Genomic DNA, 16589 nt, shown 5'->3' with positions numbered 1-16589 from the left:
TGAACCAGAGGGGCTTTTTTACGGCAATCAATAATGGTCATTGAGTAGCTTTCCATTCCAGACGTTTTAGCGGAATATTAATTCTGCTTCCTGCCATAGCGGGGTTTAAACAAGACAGATTATTTAAATCTCTCCGATCAGATTTGTGATTCTGCCATCGCAGACAAATGGCTTCAACTAAAATCACAGAAACATTTGTCTCGCAGCATTGCCTGCCAGAAGGTAAAGGCGTAGTGGCGTTTTTGCTCGCAATCCGCAGCCCCAGGTAATGACCTGGGCACTCAGGTTTGAATCTCATTGTGGCAGAGGGGGGGTGTTTGAATTGAATGTTTAAAAAATAAAAGCTGGAATTAGAAGCCTAATTATCATCACAAAACCACTTCATAAAACCCCATCTGGTTCACTAATGTTCTTTTTAAATAAAACCTGCCTAGTCAGACCCACAGACTCTCCACTGTCCTGAAGCCATTCAGTTGTACCAACTGCTAAAAAAAGTCTCAAGGAAAGGAATGAAACTGGGCAGACGACTTGGCAGCGACCTAGGCACTGCTGGGAGCAACAAGTAGCTCAGTGGTTAGCACTGCTGCCTCACGACGACAGGGACCCGGGTTCGATTCCACCCTCGGGCAACTGTCTGTGTGGAGTTTGCACATTCTCCCAGTGTGGGTTTCCTCTCACAGTCCAACGATGTGCAGGTTAGGGTGGATTGGCTGTGCTGAATTGCCCCAGTGTCCAGGGTTGTACAGGCTGGATGAGTTAGCCATGGGAAATGCAGGGTTACAGGAATAGGGAAGGGGAATGGGTCGGGGGGTGGGGATGCTCTTTGGAGGGTCGCTGTGGATTCAATGAGCTGATGGTCTGCTCCCACCCTGTAGGGATTTGATGATTCACTCGATCAGCTTCTCTATAACACTGACAATCTCCCTGCAGATTTGGTGCTCTCCTTCCCCTCCACTATTTGCTGGTGTGTAGACTACACTGAGCAATAGCTCGGAGACATCCTCCTCCTCCAACACAGCAATGCCCTCCTTGATATCTGACCTCTTGTTTCTTAAGGCCACAACCAAATCAACCATAACTTTATTGCACGGTACAGCAGGGCAGGGTACAGCACGGCAGGGAAGTGCAGGGCAGGGCAGGGCACAGCCAGACAGGGCAGGAGCTGAATGACTTATTCCAATTTCCTTTTCTGATGTTCTTATACCTACCCATACAGTAATGTTCCAACTTTTGCAAAAAAAAAATTGAATGAACACAGCAATGCCAGACGTGCCTCTCCAAGATGTACGTACGTGATGATCCTGAGTATTAACAGAATATTTCAGCTTTCCCTTCTCCTGTGTACCTGACACTCACTGCATTCCCACAGGTTAGAGAGCGTAGTTACAGCACATGGAAATGGGGATTTCACTGACAGTAGGAATTGGTTATCTGACAAAAAAAACAGAAACTGAATGGTCATTCTCAACGTGACAGGGCTGGATTAGTAGGGCACTGTGACGTGGGGAAGATGCAGAGAGGCTTCAAGAGGATGAGGACAGATTAAATGAGAAAGAGAAAAAATTGCAAATGGAATATATTTAAAAATGCAAAATCATCTACTTTTCTCAGGAAAATCACAAACACAGGGCATTTATTAAATGGGGAAAGATTGCTACATGTTACTGGCTGCAGAGACCTGGGTGGCCTTATACACAAAGGACAAAGATGTCACACATGAACAGTAATTAGGATGACAAATAGTATGCTGGCCCTCACAGCACAAAGAAATCTTGCTGTAAACACAACAGGGTGAGGAGTTCTTTTTTTAAAAACAGCTTCAGTAGACTGATTGTGGTGCTGGAAAAGCTCAGCAAGTCAGGCAGCATCTGAGGAGCAGGACAATCGACGTTTCAGGCATCAGGAATGATGAAGGGCTGATGCCCAAAACATCGATTTTCCTGCTGTTCAGGTGCTGCGTGACCAGCTGTGCTTTTCCAGCACCACGCTCTAGACTCTCGATCTCCAGCATCTGCAGTCCCCACTTTCTTTCAGGAGACAGTCCAGAGAAGGGTCACTGGGAGATAGCAGGAATGACAGGCTCGCATATGACTGCTTTAAGTAGAGCGAGCTTATACCCATCGGGATACAGAAGGAATGAAGTGGCCTTATTGAAACACACAAGATCATTAGGGGATTTGACACAGAAGGCTGTGCCCCCTTTGTGAGAGAGTCTAGGACCAACGGGCTGAATGGCCTACGTCTGAGGCTTCTGTGGATTTAGGGAGCGTGCAAGAAAATTGACTGGAGGGGTTTCAGCCAGTGTAACAGGCTGGAGGAGCCAAATGGCTTACACCTCCCATTTATGTTCCTAATCAGAATTCCTTGACCATTTAAATCACCACTGAACCATCAGGGGAAGCAAGGCAGAAAACACACACACACACACTCGGGAGGGTGTTCCTGCTCCCACTGAAATGCCCAAAGCCAAGAGTAACCACACGACCAGCACCCCCAGATTAAATCTAACGGAATCACTAACACAACATAATATATCATACAATATTTATTCAATATTCATTTGATCTTGTGTAAACTGATTGTTTCTTATCGATTAATAAAATTAAATACAATTATCTGTCACTGATGCAATACAGTAAGTGGAGAAGATCAAAGTCTTTGAGGCTTGACTGTTCATCTGAGTAGGTCATCGTGCACCTGCCACTTAGTCATGCCCTGCCCTCACCTCCTGCAGGGAATGAGTTAAGACGCTGAAACATTAAGATGTGAAATTGTTCAGTCCTTGGAATAAGCCTGCTCCCACCAATGTTCTCCCCCAAGTGTAAAACACTGCAGGCCCTTGTGCAGTCTCATGCACAAAACCGACCTACCTTGGCCACGAGGAGGAGCATTTTCTCACCGGTTCGCAGCGATATTAAGACTCAGCTCCCTCGACAAGAGCGCATTCGCATGTCACATTTATTGCACTTTCCAGGTCCTCAGGACATCCCGATGAGGATTACTGTGTGAAGAATGCTTGCGGGGCAGTGGCTGTTGCGGTGTAGGGAGCTACAGCGGCCTGTTTATGTACAGCAGGAGCTCACAAGCAAACGGCAATGAGAGAACGACCAGTTAATCTGGTGAGGTTGCGATGAATAGTTCATGACCGTCGGTTGAGGTATAGATATCGATCAGGATAACTGCCCGATGCCTGACAATTGCCACGGCAAAGAAGTTGGCCGATGGAGCCTTGGTTTTGTGTCACACCCCTGAAAGACAGCACTGCTGGCGACGCAGCACCCCCTCAGTACTGCCCTGGAATATCACCCTCCGCTCGAGGCCCTGATGTCGAACAAATTTCCGGGCGAGAGGGCGGGCACAATACTGACAGCCACAACTGAGGGGCAGAGATGAAAACAAGAGATCCTTCAAAAAGAGAGAAAGATCTGAATACTGACCCTGGTGGTAGGGGGAACATCCTGCTCCATTTCGTTAAAATATTCCCAATGTGTACGCCCTGGAATAGGATGGGGCGGGGGCAACAGTGGCAGAGGAATAATTTTTCCATACTAGGAGGGTCCAGGATACGGGCAAGTCATCTTTAATAATAAAAGATAAACAAAAATCAGACAGGCTACACAGGAGAGAAACATATTGGCTTTCCCCTCACAAAGCAGAAGCTAGCTTAATGTTTAAATCTGAACTCAATAGATTTTCGGCTCACTGAGGGCAGCAAGCAATGCAGAGACAAGGCAAGCTAAGGTTTCGATGAACCATGATCTCGCTGAATGATCTCCCCACCAGACCAACGTTCCACTCAGAGCATGATTGAAACAAGGGGGCAAGTAGTTGGAGTTGTGCAGTCCCACAGGGGAGGGAGGGATCAGGCATTGGTCAGAGAGGCGCTCCCTGTGTCTGCTCGTGTGTGTCTTGTCACCCTTGTCCCAAGGATCTAGGCCAATCACCCCCAGTGTTTTCTTGGGAGGGTCATGGGCAGACGTGGGATCAGATCGATAGGCCACTGCCCAATGTTTCGACAAACATGCTGGGACACAAGGAGCTTCCTGGACTGTCCCGAACTGGAGTTCCCAGTCGCTGGAACCGAAGGCTCTGATCCTCACGCCCAGGCTCTAGGCCGTATTATCAGAACTCAGACAGGACAGTGACGGAAGTGCTCCAAAATGGCCGCAGTGGCTCCATACTCAGGTCCCTGCGATGGAAGGTCACAAGGGCAGGTCAGGGTCCAACCCGAGCACGATCCATTCCCTCCGTTCTCGGTCAGCTGAGGTTCACTGATGAGGGTCACCCAGCAGGCAGGTGGCATAAGATGGCCGACGTCGGAAGGGCCGATCTCCGAAGAAAGCTGCCGCTCGGCACAAATACGGACACACGAACGGAAAGCTGAGGTAGTGAGGCGTGGCTAAGCCGGTTTGGTTCCACACAAATCTCAGTACATGACTCCACCCACTGGCTCAGTGGTGCTGATCTGTGGGGGGGTTGGGAGGTGGGGGAAGGAGGTACCTAAAGCTAGAAGCAGCCAAGCACCAATCAACCTGAGGCACAGACGCACGGAGGAAAATGTCCAGCAACAGTTTTTTTTTTAAAGCCTTGGAATAATTACACAGCAACGGGAAACATGGGGCCTACCACTGAGAAACAGCAAGCGCATTCCCTCAGGACAGATAGGCCTCTGCCTCTGGAGGCCTGAGGTAGCTGGGAAACCTTGGCGAGGGAGGTGGGGCAATGGCTATGATCTCAGTGCACAGCTTCTTGGAATCGATCGGTAAACAAAGACCTGGAAGCAACTCCTCCTACTGCTGCTGCTTTCTCATCTGTCGGCGTTCCTGGCGCCTGTGTTTCTTCTCCGAGATCTCTGGATTACTGGGAGGCTCCGCTGTAAACCAAGGTCCCAGGATGTTCACCCACAGCAAGTACAGAGCCCTCCCTGGTGCCTGAAAAACACACACACAGACAGGTAGTCAGTTCAGGCGTGGCCCTGGAACGCTTACTCCTCTCTTCGTCGCCTACAACACACTCGGGGCATTCTTAGGTGTGAAAAAACACGACAGAAATGCATCCTCTTCATTTTCCGATAACGGAACCGGCAAAATTTACTGACAATGTTATCCTGCCCACCCGCTGCACAGCTCAGTCTGAGGTGTAGTCAGTTTCTAGCTCTGTCTCTCTCTCTCTTGGAGACATCTAAAGGTCATGGGTTAGAGGTCGGAACACATAATCCCAGTGAGGGCCCATTGGATCTGTTCAATGAGACAAACAGAGATCCAGTGTGTCCTGGACTGAGACGTGATGCTGCATGACGATTCTGAAGAGCAGGGAAGTTGTGTCTCAGTCCCTGACCCAACACCGATTCTCCATCAACGTTTAATCACCGAGTCCCTACGATGTGGAAGCAGGCTATTTGGCCCATTGGGTCCACACTGACCCTCCGAACAGCATCCTAACCAGACCTATCCCCATTCCATTCCTGTAGCCCTGCATTTCCTGTGGCTAACCGACCTAGCCCGCACATCACTGAACACTATGGGATAATTTAGCGCAGCCAATCCACCTTAACCTGCACATCTTTGAACTGTGGGAGGAAACCGGAGCACCAGGTGGAAACCCACGCAGACACGGGGAGAATGTACAAACTCCACACAGACAGTGGCCTGAGTCTAGAATCAAACCCGGGTCCCTGCCACTGGATTAGTAACACAGGCACAGGCTAATGGTTTAGAGCCATTGGTTCAAATCCCTGTAGCTGGAGACATTTAAATATCCAATGAGCAAAATTTAGGGCAGCACAGTGGTTAGCACTGCTGCCTCACAGCACCAGGGACCCGGCTTCGATTCCAGCCTCGGGCCACTGTCTGTGTGGAGTTTGTACATTCTCCCCATGTCTGCGTGGGTTTCCTCCCACAGCCCAAAGACGTGCAGGTTAGGGTGAATGAGCCACGCTAAATTGCCCCATGGTGTTCAGGAATGTGTAGGTTAGGTGCATTAGTCAGGGAAAAATGTAGAGTAATAGGGTCTGGGTGGGTTACTCTTCTGAGGTTGGTGTGGACTTGTTGGGCCGAATGGCCTGTTTCCACACTGTAGGGATTCTAATTTACTGTGCTACCCATGCAGATCTGACTATGGGCTTTGCTCCTATGTCTGATCCTGTAAGTACTCAGATATGACAGTGAGATAGAAAAGTGGACAGCAACCACATACAGAGGGACAGGTGCACTTCAGTGACTGAGTCAGAGACCCCACTGCTGCTGGCAGGGCAGGAGACCCCTTCAGTGCCCAGCTCGGAACTTCAACTGTAGTGAGATGTATCCAGACCAGGTCCTCACCAGCTGACAACAAATGGGGGCAGTGCTACACGCCCCGTGTCTGCATTGCAGACACCGTGGATTGGCATGTAGAATCCATCCTGAACAGCTACCTACAGAATCTTTAAACAAGAACACCTCTGTCTAACTGGGGGGCTGCCACCTTCATGTTATGGTGTTGAGAATAACTCACTTTTCCACCCACTGGGTCTCATTGCTCTCCTCCAGCCCTCTGCTCCCCTCAAATTAGTAACCAAACAAGCAATTCCTTCAGCCAAAACAAAAATAGAATCCCTCCATGTCGATGAAGAGCGACCGATACAGCAGGAACTCACCAGGAGCCACAGATACCAAAAGTACATGGATATACAGCTGAGGACCTGCAGGATGGCAGTGAGTAAGATCACATCCTTCAGATGCCTAGAAGGTAAAGAACAGCGGGTCAGCACCATAGCAGCGATCCTCACTAAAGCAGAGAGCTTCAGGAGTGCAATGAGATGCAATGAAGTAGCATCGGCAAGAATCGAACATCCCCAGACACCGCACAGGGATATTTTCAAAGCAGCACACACCATACACTGGGGTAGCGATGCACAGTGAACGGGAGCAGGCCACAAGCACAGGAACACAGCAATCTCAGGGTCCAGTTATCAACGGCATTCCTAGGGTCCAGTTAATGTTCTGGTGCAAAGTTAACAGTGGGGAAACAAATCTCCCTCTCGACAGCAGTCCTTAATATTCACACAACGTGGGAACATACCAACATTTGGCATTGGGACGCTCCCCTTCTCGGGGCCAGTTAGTCCGAGTGGAAAGAGCAGACATTCCCCCCTGGTTTGTGCAGGGGCTGGATTGTGACCAGGACAAACTGGCATAACAACAAAGGCATGGTGGAAATGACTCAACAGGACAGGCAGCATCCACACATGGAGAAACTGAGTAAATGCAGCTCCATTCACATCCAGAAGATTAGCTATTTTCACCACCCACAGTGAGTGGCCAGCACCAGACCCACACTCCCCTCCCCTCCCCTGTCTGCCTTCCACAGGGACAGCCTTCACTCCCAACAATCCCCCCAACCCCCACAGCATCTTCCCTTGCGACTGCCAATGGTCTAACACCCGCCCATACACCTCTTCCCTCCTCAGTATCCAAAGGCCCGAACACACCTTCCAGGTGAAGCAGCACTTCTCACAATCTCTTCTACTGCACTCACCGCTCAATGTGGTCTCCTCTACACGGGGGGGGGGGGGGGGGAAACAAAGGGGTCCACTTTGCAGGATACTAGTGTTCCATCCTGAACTCCCAGTTGCCTGTCACTTTAACACCCCACCCCGTTCCCTGGCCAACGTCGCTGTCTCAGGCTTGCTCTGGTGAAGCTCAGCGCAAGCTGGACTAACAGCACCTCGGTTTCCACTTGGGGACCCTGCTGCCCTCTGGACTCAATCATTTTAGGGCCTGAACTCCCTCCTATCCGCGTCCCCTACCACACACACACACACACACACACACACACACACACACACACACACACACACACGGCCTTGTTATCTCACAGTCGCCCTTACACACATGTTGTTAGCCACTAACAGTCTCCATTAACAGCGATTCATCCTCCCAACCAGATTGTTATCAACTCCTTTGTCTGTCCATCTGTTTTTCTCTCTCTTTGGGCTTCATCACTACCTACCATTTACTTGTCACCCCCTTCCCCATCCTATCTTTTGCACATAAAAAACAACACTTTCCTGGCCACCATTAGTTTTGAGGGAGAATCATAGAGATGTACAGCACGGAATCAGACCCTTTGGTCCAACCCATCCATGCTGACCAGATATTCTAACCCAATCTAGTCCCACCTGCCAGCACCCAGCCCATATCCCTCCAAACCCTTCCTATTCATATACCCATCCAAATGATTCTTAAATGTTGTAATTGTACTAGCCTCCAACACTTCCTCTGGCAGCTCATTCCATACATGTACCACCCTCTGTGTGAAAAAATGTTGCCCATTTATCCTCCCACCCTAAACCAATGCCCTCTAGTTCTGGACTCAGCTGTCTATTAACCCTATCCATGCCCCTCAATCTTATAATCCTCTTTAAGGTCACTCCTCTGACGCTCCAGGGAAAACAGCCCCAGCCTGTTCAGCCTCTCCCTGTCGCTCAAACCCCCCAATCCTGGCAATGCCCTTGTAAATCTTTTCTGAACCCTTTCAAGTTTCACAACATCTTTCTGATAGGAAGGAGACCAGAATCGCATGCAATATTCCAACAGTGGCCTAACCAATGTCCTGTACGGCCGCAACATGACCTCCCAACTCCTGTACTCAATGCTCTGACCAATAAAGGAAAGCATACCAAACACCTTCTTCACTATCCTAGCTACCTGTGACTCCACTTTTAAGGAGCTATGAACCCGCACTCCAAAGTCTCTTTGTTCAGCAACACTCCTTAGGACCTTACCATTAAGTGTATAAATCCTGCTAAGATTTGCTTTCCCAAAATGCAGCACCTCGCATTTATCTGAATTAAACTCCATCTGCCACTTCTCAGCCCATTGGCCCATCTGGTCCAGATCTTGTTGTAATCTGAGGTAGCCCTCTTCTCTGTCCACTACACCTCCAATTTTGGTGTCATCTGCAAACTTACTAACTGTACCTCTTATGCTCACATCCAAATCATTTATATAAATGACAAAAAGTAGAGGTGCACCGGTCCTTGTGGCACTCCACTGGTCACAGGCCTCCAGTCTGAAAAACAACTCTCCACCACCACCCTCTGTCTCCTACCTTTGAGCCAGTTCTGTATCCAAATGGCTAGTTCTCCCTGTATTCCATGAGACCTAACCTTGCTAACCAGTCTCCCATGGGGAACCTTGTCGAACACCTTACTGAAGTCCATATAGATCACATCTACCACTAAACCCTCATCAATCCTCTTTGTTACTTCTTCACAAAACTCAAGTTTGTGAGGTATGATTCACTGGACCAGAAACATTAACCGATTTCTCTTCAAAGATGCTGCCAGACCTGCTGAGTTTTTCAGCAACTTCTGTTTTTGCTGCTGATTTACAGCAGCTGCAGTCTTTTCAGTTTTTAAGCGCAGTACGTCAACGACTTCCTAACAGATCTGGAAAAACGCGAGAAACACGAGAGGCTTGAAGCAAAAAAAAATGAGGAAAGAACACAGAGGGGAGATCTGCAAGAGAGTGGGAAGAGGAGATGAGAAAGTGGGCAAGGCAGATAGTGGTGGTAGTGGAACAGATAATGATATCGGGAAGCTGATTAGTATCTAAACAAAAAGAAGCTAGAAAGCAAATTGCTGGAATTTGCAAATAAAAACAGAAAATGCTCAGCTGACCAAATGTGGAGACAGACTGGCATTTATATAGAATTTTTTGTTTACACTGTTGAATACTTGGAAGTGCTTCTTCAACAGTGGTCTCTGATGTAATGTAGGAAATGCAACCACATATCCAACTGTGCTGCTGGAAAAGCACAGCAGGTCAGGCAGCTTCCGAGGAGCAGGGGAATAGACGTTTCAGGCAAGACCCCTCCATCAGGAATGAGACTTGTGGGACAAAAGGGTAGAGAGATAAATGGGGGGGGGGCGGGGGGGGGGGGGTTTCCTGTCCTTGTTGCAGTTGGAGGGGTGGGGTTCGAGAGCAGAGGTGCAGGAATTGGACAAGACATGCTGGAGGGTATCATTGACCACATGGAAGGGGTAATTGTGGTCATTGAAGGAGGCAACCATCTGAGGTGGAACTGATCCTCCTTGGAGCAGATGCAGCGGAGGCAGAGGAATTGGGAATACGGGATAGTGTTTTATATACCCAATTATAGCAACTCTTAACCAGGAACGTGATAAACTGAATAATCTTCAGGATTAACATTGGACTGGTCTGCTGGGGATAAAATCCCGTGCTCCACAATATCGTGCAACGGGCTCTTTTCTATCCACCCAAACAGAGAGATGGGACTCCATGTAATGTCTCAGGCAAAGGACAGCCCTTCCAGCATTGAAGCACACCTTCAGACTGCACTGGAGCAACAGGACAGATGTCTGCACTCAGGCACAGAGTAGGATGCAACCCTCAAACTGCAAGGCTCATGCAGTGAGTGGGGTTCTAAAGGAGACATGGCTGACAACACTAGAAACAGGTCACCAGTCAGAGGTACACACGTTGGGATTCAGATGGTCAGACACCGCGTGGATTATCAGGGGCCAGGTCAGATACCTGCATCAGTGGGGACACTCACTCTGCCATACCCTGCTCCATGTTCAGGTCGATTCCTCCATCGAGTAGGACACGCTCCTCAGAGAACACGGGCTGGGCCATACCTTGCATCCATCGGAAGCTGAAGCTGTAAACAACAAATGCAAAAGCCAAGAACCCCTGCAAAAACAAAAGGACTGTATTTAATGGGCGCAAGCGAGACACGCACAGAGTGCAAGCGATCGGAGTTTGGTCATTTCCTGTATGAAATCGTTCTTGCATCACTACTACTTTCCTTCCTCAGTTTAACAGGCCCTTTGGCACAACTCGTCCATGCAGACCAGGATTCCAAAACTGAACTCGTCTCCTCTGCCAGCGTTTGGCTCATATCCTCTAAACCTTTCCTATTCGTAGTTCCATCCAGATACCTTTTAAATGCTGTAATTGTAGCACACTCTACCATTAGTTCTGGGAGCTGGTTCCATACGCACATCACCCTCTGCGTGAAAACGTTGTCCCTTCGGTCCCTTTTAAACCTTTCCCCTCTCGCTGTAAATCTACGCCATTCTCAGCAATCTCCACCATCTCAACTCTTCTTGTTCTGTTCTGCAGTTACCAGCTTCCTTTCCACCAGACATCTTTCCATTTCAACTCTGCTACCCTATATATGGCCAATTTCAAGGTCCTACTACTCCCACAGAGAAGCAGTCCCTTATAACTTCCTTATATCTCCCTCCCTCCCTCCCTCTCAACCCCACTCCCTTTCGTCTGCCACTGCTGCCTCACAGCACCACAGACCTGGGTTCGATTCCAGCCTCGGGTTACTGCCTTTGTGGAGTTTGCACATTCCTCTCTCTCCCCCCGTCCCATGTCTGTGAGCGTTTCCTCGGGGTGCTCCGGTTTCCTCCCACAGTTCAAAAATGTGCGGGCTAGATGAATTGGCCATGTGAAATTGCCCTTAGTATCCAGGAATGTGCGGGCTAGGTGGGTTAGTCATGGGAAATGCAGGGTTCCAGGAATGGGGTGCGTCTGGGGGGGGGATGCTTTTCAGACGGCGGGTATGGACTCAATGCCAAATGACCTTTTTTCTGCACTGCAGGGATTCTATGAAAACGAACTCTCCAGGTAACTCACCCCTGCACTTTCAAATTCTCAATGACCTATCCTTTAGTCTGCCATTGTCTTGAGGAACTAGTGACTAAATGAACCATACCCTGTCCACCACCAATGGTAATCTTGCCTCCGTTTGAGCCATTATTCCTTCCCTAATGATTCCCTTTGCTAGGAACTCCATCTTCAGGCCAGATGCTGGCAGGTGGGACTAGATTGGGTTGGGATATCTGGTCGGCATGGACGGGTTGGACTGAAGGGTCTGTTTCCATGCTGTACATCTCTACGACTAAGTCACAGAGCCATACAGTGCAGAAACAGACCCTTCAGTCCAACCCATCCATGCTGACCAAGTTTCCCAGGTCAAACTAGCCTGCGTTTCGCTCCAAACCCTCTAAACCTTTTTCTATTCACGTACTGTCAAAACCTGTTTCATTTGTTGTAGGTGTACCTGCATCTACCACTTCCTCTGGCAGTTCATTCCACCCACTGAGTGAAAACATTGCCCTTCATGTCCTTTTCTAATCTCTCTTCTCACCTTAAAAAGATGTCTCTGAGTTTTGAGCTCCCGTCTATAGGGAAACTGATGTAACTGTTCATGCCAGGCTACTGGATGTCAAGCATCATCATATGATAGTTCCCTCCACTAAAACCGGACAGTATCCAGAGCTCAGTCAGGAGTTCGAGCATGATGCCCATCTTCTCATCCATCCACCCACCCACCAACCACACCGTATGACACTAGCTCCCCCACCCACCTTGCCATCCCTTCAGACTTACCCAGGTCCAGAATGTGACCGAATTGTAGAACATGAAGAGGTTCACTGCACCGTAAATGGCCTGTGAAGGGGACAAGGCAGCAGTTAACGCGACAGCAAAAACGTAACGCAGGCTCTCCCACCTCCTCCCAGAGGGGGATGGAACATGCTCCAAATTCAATCCGGACCACTCAGCACAGTGGCTGCCGGGCAGGCAGCTCCCTGGGCAGCCGGACTGGCTTTGCCCAGACTGTAAAGGAACTCACGAATTACAAGTAGGCCATTCAGCCCCTCCAGCCTGTTCTGCACCACGATAAGGTCATGGCTGATGTGTTTGCATCCTGAATTCTACATGCTCATCTCACAAGGTCTCAATAACCTTTGATTCCCTTACTCAACAAATATTAATCTCCCGTTATCTTAATTATATTGAGTGATCAGCACCCCACCCCCCATCATCTACAGTGAAGGTAGAAGTAAACTATATTATCCCCTCATTATCTATTAACTCCCTAATCTCACTCTGTAGAGAACCAACACTCACTTACCTTACTCCTGTCCTCTAGAAACTCTAGCTATCCCTGTTTCTGGACAGTTCTCTCAATGCTCTAATTGCTTTGCCCTAATGAACCATTTCGTCATTCTCTGCTGCTCCTTATGTGCTGACCAGTCATCTGCTCTGTCGCCACTGCGCACCCCCCACCTTGCTAAATAAAATTAAAAATCACACAACACCAGATTATAGTCCAACAGGTTTATTTGGAAGCACTAGCTTTCAGAGCGTCGCTCCTTCATCAACCACCTGATGAAGGAGCGTCGCTCCGAAAGCTAGTGCTTCCAATGAAACCTGTTGGACTATAATCTGGGGTTGTGTGATTTTTAACTTTGTCCACCCCAGTCCAACACCAGCATCTCCAAATCATTGCTTAATATGCTTTTGCTTCAGCTTCTTCTCCTAACCATGGATGGTGGGTCCTCCCTTTGGAATTTTTTTTTAAGAGCAGGAAAGCATTTAAGTATCTGCCACTGTCACTACTGATCAACCTCCTTATCCAAAACGCAAATCCCCTTCAGCTGGCTCAGCTTTCATGCCCATATAGTTGCCATGATTTAGTTTAAAACATTGGTCTTAGACCCACCCTGATCCTTCTCAAACTGGATCTGAAATTCAAGATTATGGTTGCTGAGGACTATAGTGCTCTTTATACACTAAGGCCACTCATTAACCATGCCACATTACACAACACCACGTGCAGCCTGGTCCCTGGACAGCTCCAGAACGTGCTGCTCTAAGAACTTCTTGTAAAACTCCTTACTGAGACTACCACTCCCAACCTGATTTTTCTAGATATGTAGATTAAAATCCCACCATAATTATTATCATCCCTTAACCACAAGCACCCAATATTTCTTCAAGTATACTGCCCTATGCTCTGGCTCCTGTTCAGAGATTTGTAGACCAGTATGGACTACCTTCCCCTACTATCCCTCACCTCATTCCTGACCTCGTGGCCCAAGGTCACCTCCAATTTATGCACGATTATCATCTTTCATTAACAGTTATTCCTCCCTCTTTCCTTGGCTTCCTAGTCTTCTCAAAACTCTATCCACCAAGATTCAGAACACAATCCTTGCCATCCTGTAGCACATCTCCACAACACTGGCTAGATGATATTTATGCACTTCAAGTGTACACGATCAATTCATTCATTTAGTTATGAATACTATACCATTCAAAAACAGGGCTTCAGCTTTATTTTATCAGTGCAGCATCTAAAACCGACTGTTGGTGCACCTTTAGCCTTTTCTCTCTCTTCGTGGCCATTCTGACCTGATCATTTTCCACATTAACAATTTACTCTTCTGTCTTTTGACCCTGTTCCTTGATTTATTACATTAACGCAAGCTTGGTCCCAGAGTTATGTGGTCCTGACAGTAATAAGATGTTAAATCCTCAAGTCCATCCCTCCAACATGCAAAACCCATTCGACTCACATTCGCTCCCAGAATAATTCGCAAGTAGAACGCCAAGGTCTCCTTGTTCTCTTCAAAAATCTGCTTCTTCCCTTTCGTTCCAACTTTGCCTCCCTTCGGCTGCTCGAGGAAGAAAAGAAAAGAATTCCATCAGCTCCAGGGACTGTGGGGATGGGATTCCAATATTGACAGGTACACTGGCATTGGAGACAATGCAGAGGAGAGTCACTGGGTTGGTTCTGGGTATGCAGGGATGGTCTTATGAGAAGAGGTTCAACCTGTACTGCCTGGGAAGGGACTTGACATGGTAGATGCAGAAAGGTTGCTGCCCCTCGTGGAAGATATCTACAATCAGGCAGTACAACTTCAGATCAAGGCTTCACACATTTAACAAGAGGAGATGAGGAGGAATTTCTCCTCTCTGGGAATTCAGTGAATCTGTGGAATTCTTCACCTCCAGAGGCCTTCAATAAATATATTCAAGGCCATGAGAGAATCATAGAGATGTACAGCACGGAAACAGATCCTTTGGTCCAACTTGTCCCCGTCGACCAGATATCCTAAACTAACCTAGTTCTATTTGCCAATATTCAGTCCATATTCCTCTCAACTGTTCCCATTTGTGTACCCACCCAGATGCCTTTTAAATGTTGTAAGGGTACCAGTCCCCACTACCTCCTTTAGGAGAAAGCGAGGACTGCAGATGCTGAGATCAGAGTTGAAGAGTGTGGTGCTGGAAAAGCACAGCAGGTCAGGCAGCATCCAAGGAGCAGGAGAATCAATGTTTCGGGCAACAACCCTTTATCAGGAATGAGGTTTGTGGGCCAGGAGGGCTGAGAGATAAATAGGAGTGGGGGGGGGGGCAAGGTGGCTGATAATGCAATAGGTAGATGAAGGTGGAGTTGAAGGTGATCACCAAACCCTAATGACCCGACTCCTGGAGGAAGAACGCCCATCTTTCTGCCTTGGGACTCTCCATCCACACGGGATTAATGTGGATTTCACCAGTTTTCCCGTTTCCCCTCCCCCCACCGTATCCCAGTCCCAACCTTCCAACGCAGCAGCACCCTCTAGAACGGTTCTACCTGTCCATCTTCCTTCCCACCTGGCCGCTCCACCCTCCCCTCCGACCTATCACCTTCAACCCCACCTCCATTTTCCTATCACATTTGAAACAACCTTCCTCCCATTTAGCTGTTTCAGTGGGTCAAAGAGTTCAGAAAAACGACTGAAGAACAAGAGCTAAAGAAATTGGTAGACAGGGCAAGATAACCAGGAACTCAAACACAGCAGCATGTCAATCTTGAAAAAGCTACTGCCTGGTTTGATGCTGAACCAGCGAACAGTAACTTCTGCGGCTTCAAAGTCAGGATCATTATCAGCGGTAAATCCAACACACAAAGGGCAAGGCTCTGGCCCATGCTGGCTCTCTGCCAGAGCAACATACTCAGTCTCAGACAGAGGGTTGGGCTGTGAGCTGTCAGGGTTGGTATCACAGTTTTTTGGGTTGGGGGGGGGGGGGGGAGGGAGGGGGGTAAGACTGTGAACTGGCCACAGGCTCTGTCCCCGTGGTGACCCCCTTTTAGCTTCTCTCCGTGTTGACACTACACGAGGACATTGCCCCCCCCCTCCCCCGGCCCAGCCCCGCCCCGCCCCCAGCCCCCTCCTTTGCACCTTCCCAGGGACTGTCTCTCTCCACCTTCCCTGAGGTAACCCCTGCTACTTCTGCACTCACCCCCTCCCTCCCACCCACTGCCTCATGACTGGGGGCTGACCTTTACCCCTCCACACCCCCCCGTCTCTCTCTCTCTCTCCCCCACGCTCTACCCCCTCCTCACACCCCTCCCTCTCTCCCCCCTTCTCCCCTGCCCAGTCTACCCCCTACCCCCTCCCCCCATTCCCCGGGCCCCTATCCTGCTCCTCTCGGGGAAGCCCCGACCCGCTGCACTGTCGCCCCGCACTCACCGCCATGGCCCCACCCGTGTTCCCGAGGCCGGATCCCTCTCCCCCGGGAGGCGGCTCCAAAGCACCGCCCGGCGCCGTCGGGGTGAACAGCTCAGCACTCCAGGCCACTTCCGGCGCATGTTGTACGCGTCATGGCCGCCAGGTGGGTCGCGCTCTGATGGCGTTGGCAGGAGGGGGGTGGGCGGGGCCAGGGCGCAGAGACGCAGCCGAGGGACAAGCTCCGCCCCTAATCTCGGCTGCAGCGCCATCTCTGGCCAGGGAAGGT

General features: G+C 49.3%; 1 protein-coding gene across 1 annotated transcript; it reads right to left on the bottom strand.

Annotated features, from left to right (window-relative positions):
- Positions 1–2530: 2530 nt before the first annotated feature.
- On the bottom strand, positions 2531–16433 carry tmem208 (transmembrane protein 208). The gene is made up of 6 exons (XM_060837834.1): positions 16325–16433; positions 14381–14479; positions 12408–12467; positions 10561–10697; positions 6635–6719; positions 2531–4931 (listed from the first exon to the last, which is right to left on the bottom strand). Exons 1-6 carry the CDS (start codon positions 16328–16330, stop codon positions 4791–4793), a joined length of 528 nt encoding a protein of 175 aa, XP_060693817.1. The 5' UTR covers positions 16331–16433; the 3' UTR covers positions 2531–4790.
- Between the last annotated feature and the right edge of the window lie 156 nt (positions 16434–16589).

This window comes from Hemiscyllium ocellatum, chromosome 17 (genome assembly GCF_020745735.1).
Source record: "Hemiscyllium ocellatum isolate sHemOce1 chromosome 17, sHemOce1.pat.X.cur, whole genome shotgun sequence".
Classification (NCBI taxonomy): Eukaryota; Metazoa; Chordata; class Chondrichthyes; order Orectolobiformes; family Hemiscylliidae; genus Hemiscyllium; species Hemiscyllium ocellatum.
This window is presented reverse-complemented; position numbering and strand designations above follow the sequence as displayed.

Bases quoted from the DNA above. Each gene is read 5' to 3' on its own strand.
- tmem208 (XM_060837834.1), bottom strand. The intron at 12,468-14,380 runs GTGAGTCGAATG...TCCCCTTCACAG, and splicing joins GAATTATTCTGGGAGCGAAT to GCCATTTACGGTGCAGTGAA. The intron at 10,698-12,407 runs GTAAGTCTGAAG...TTGTTTTTGCAG, and splicing joins CGGTCACATTCTGGACCTGG to GGGTTCTTGGCTTTTGCATT.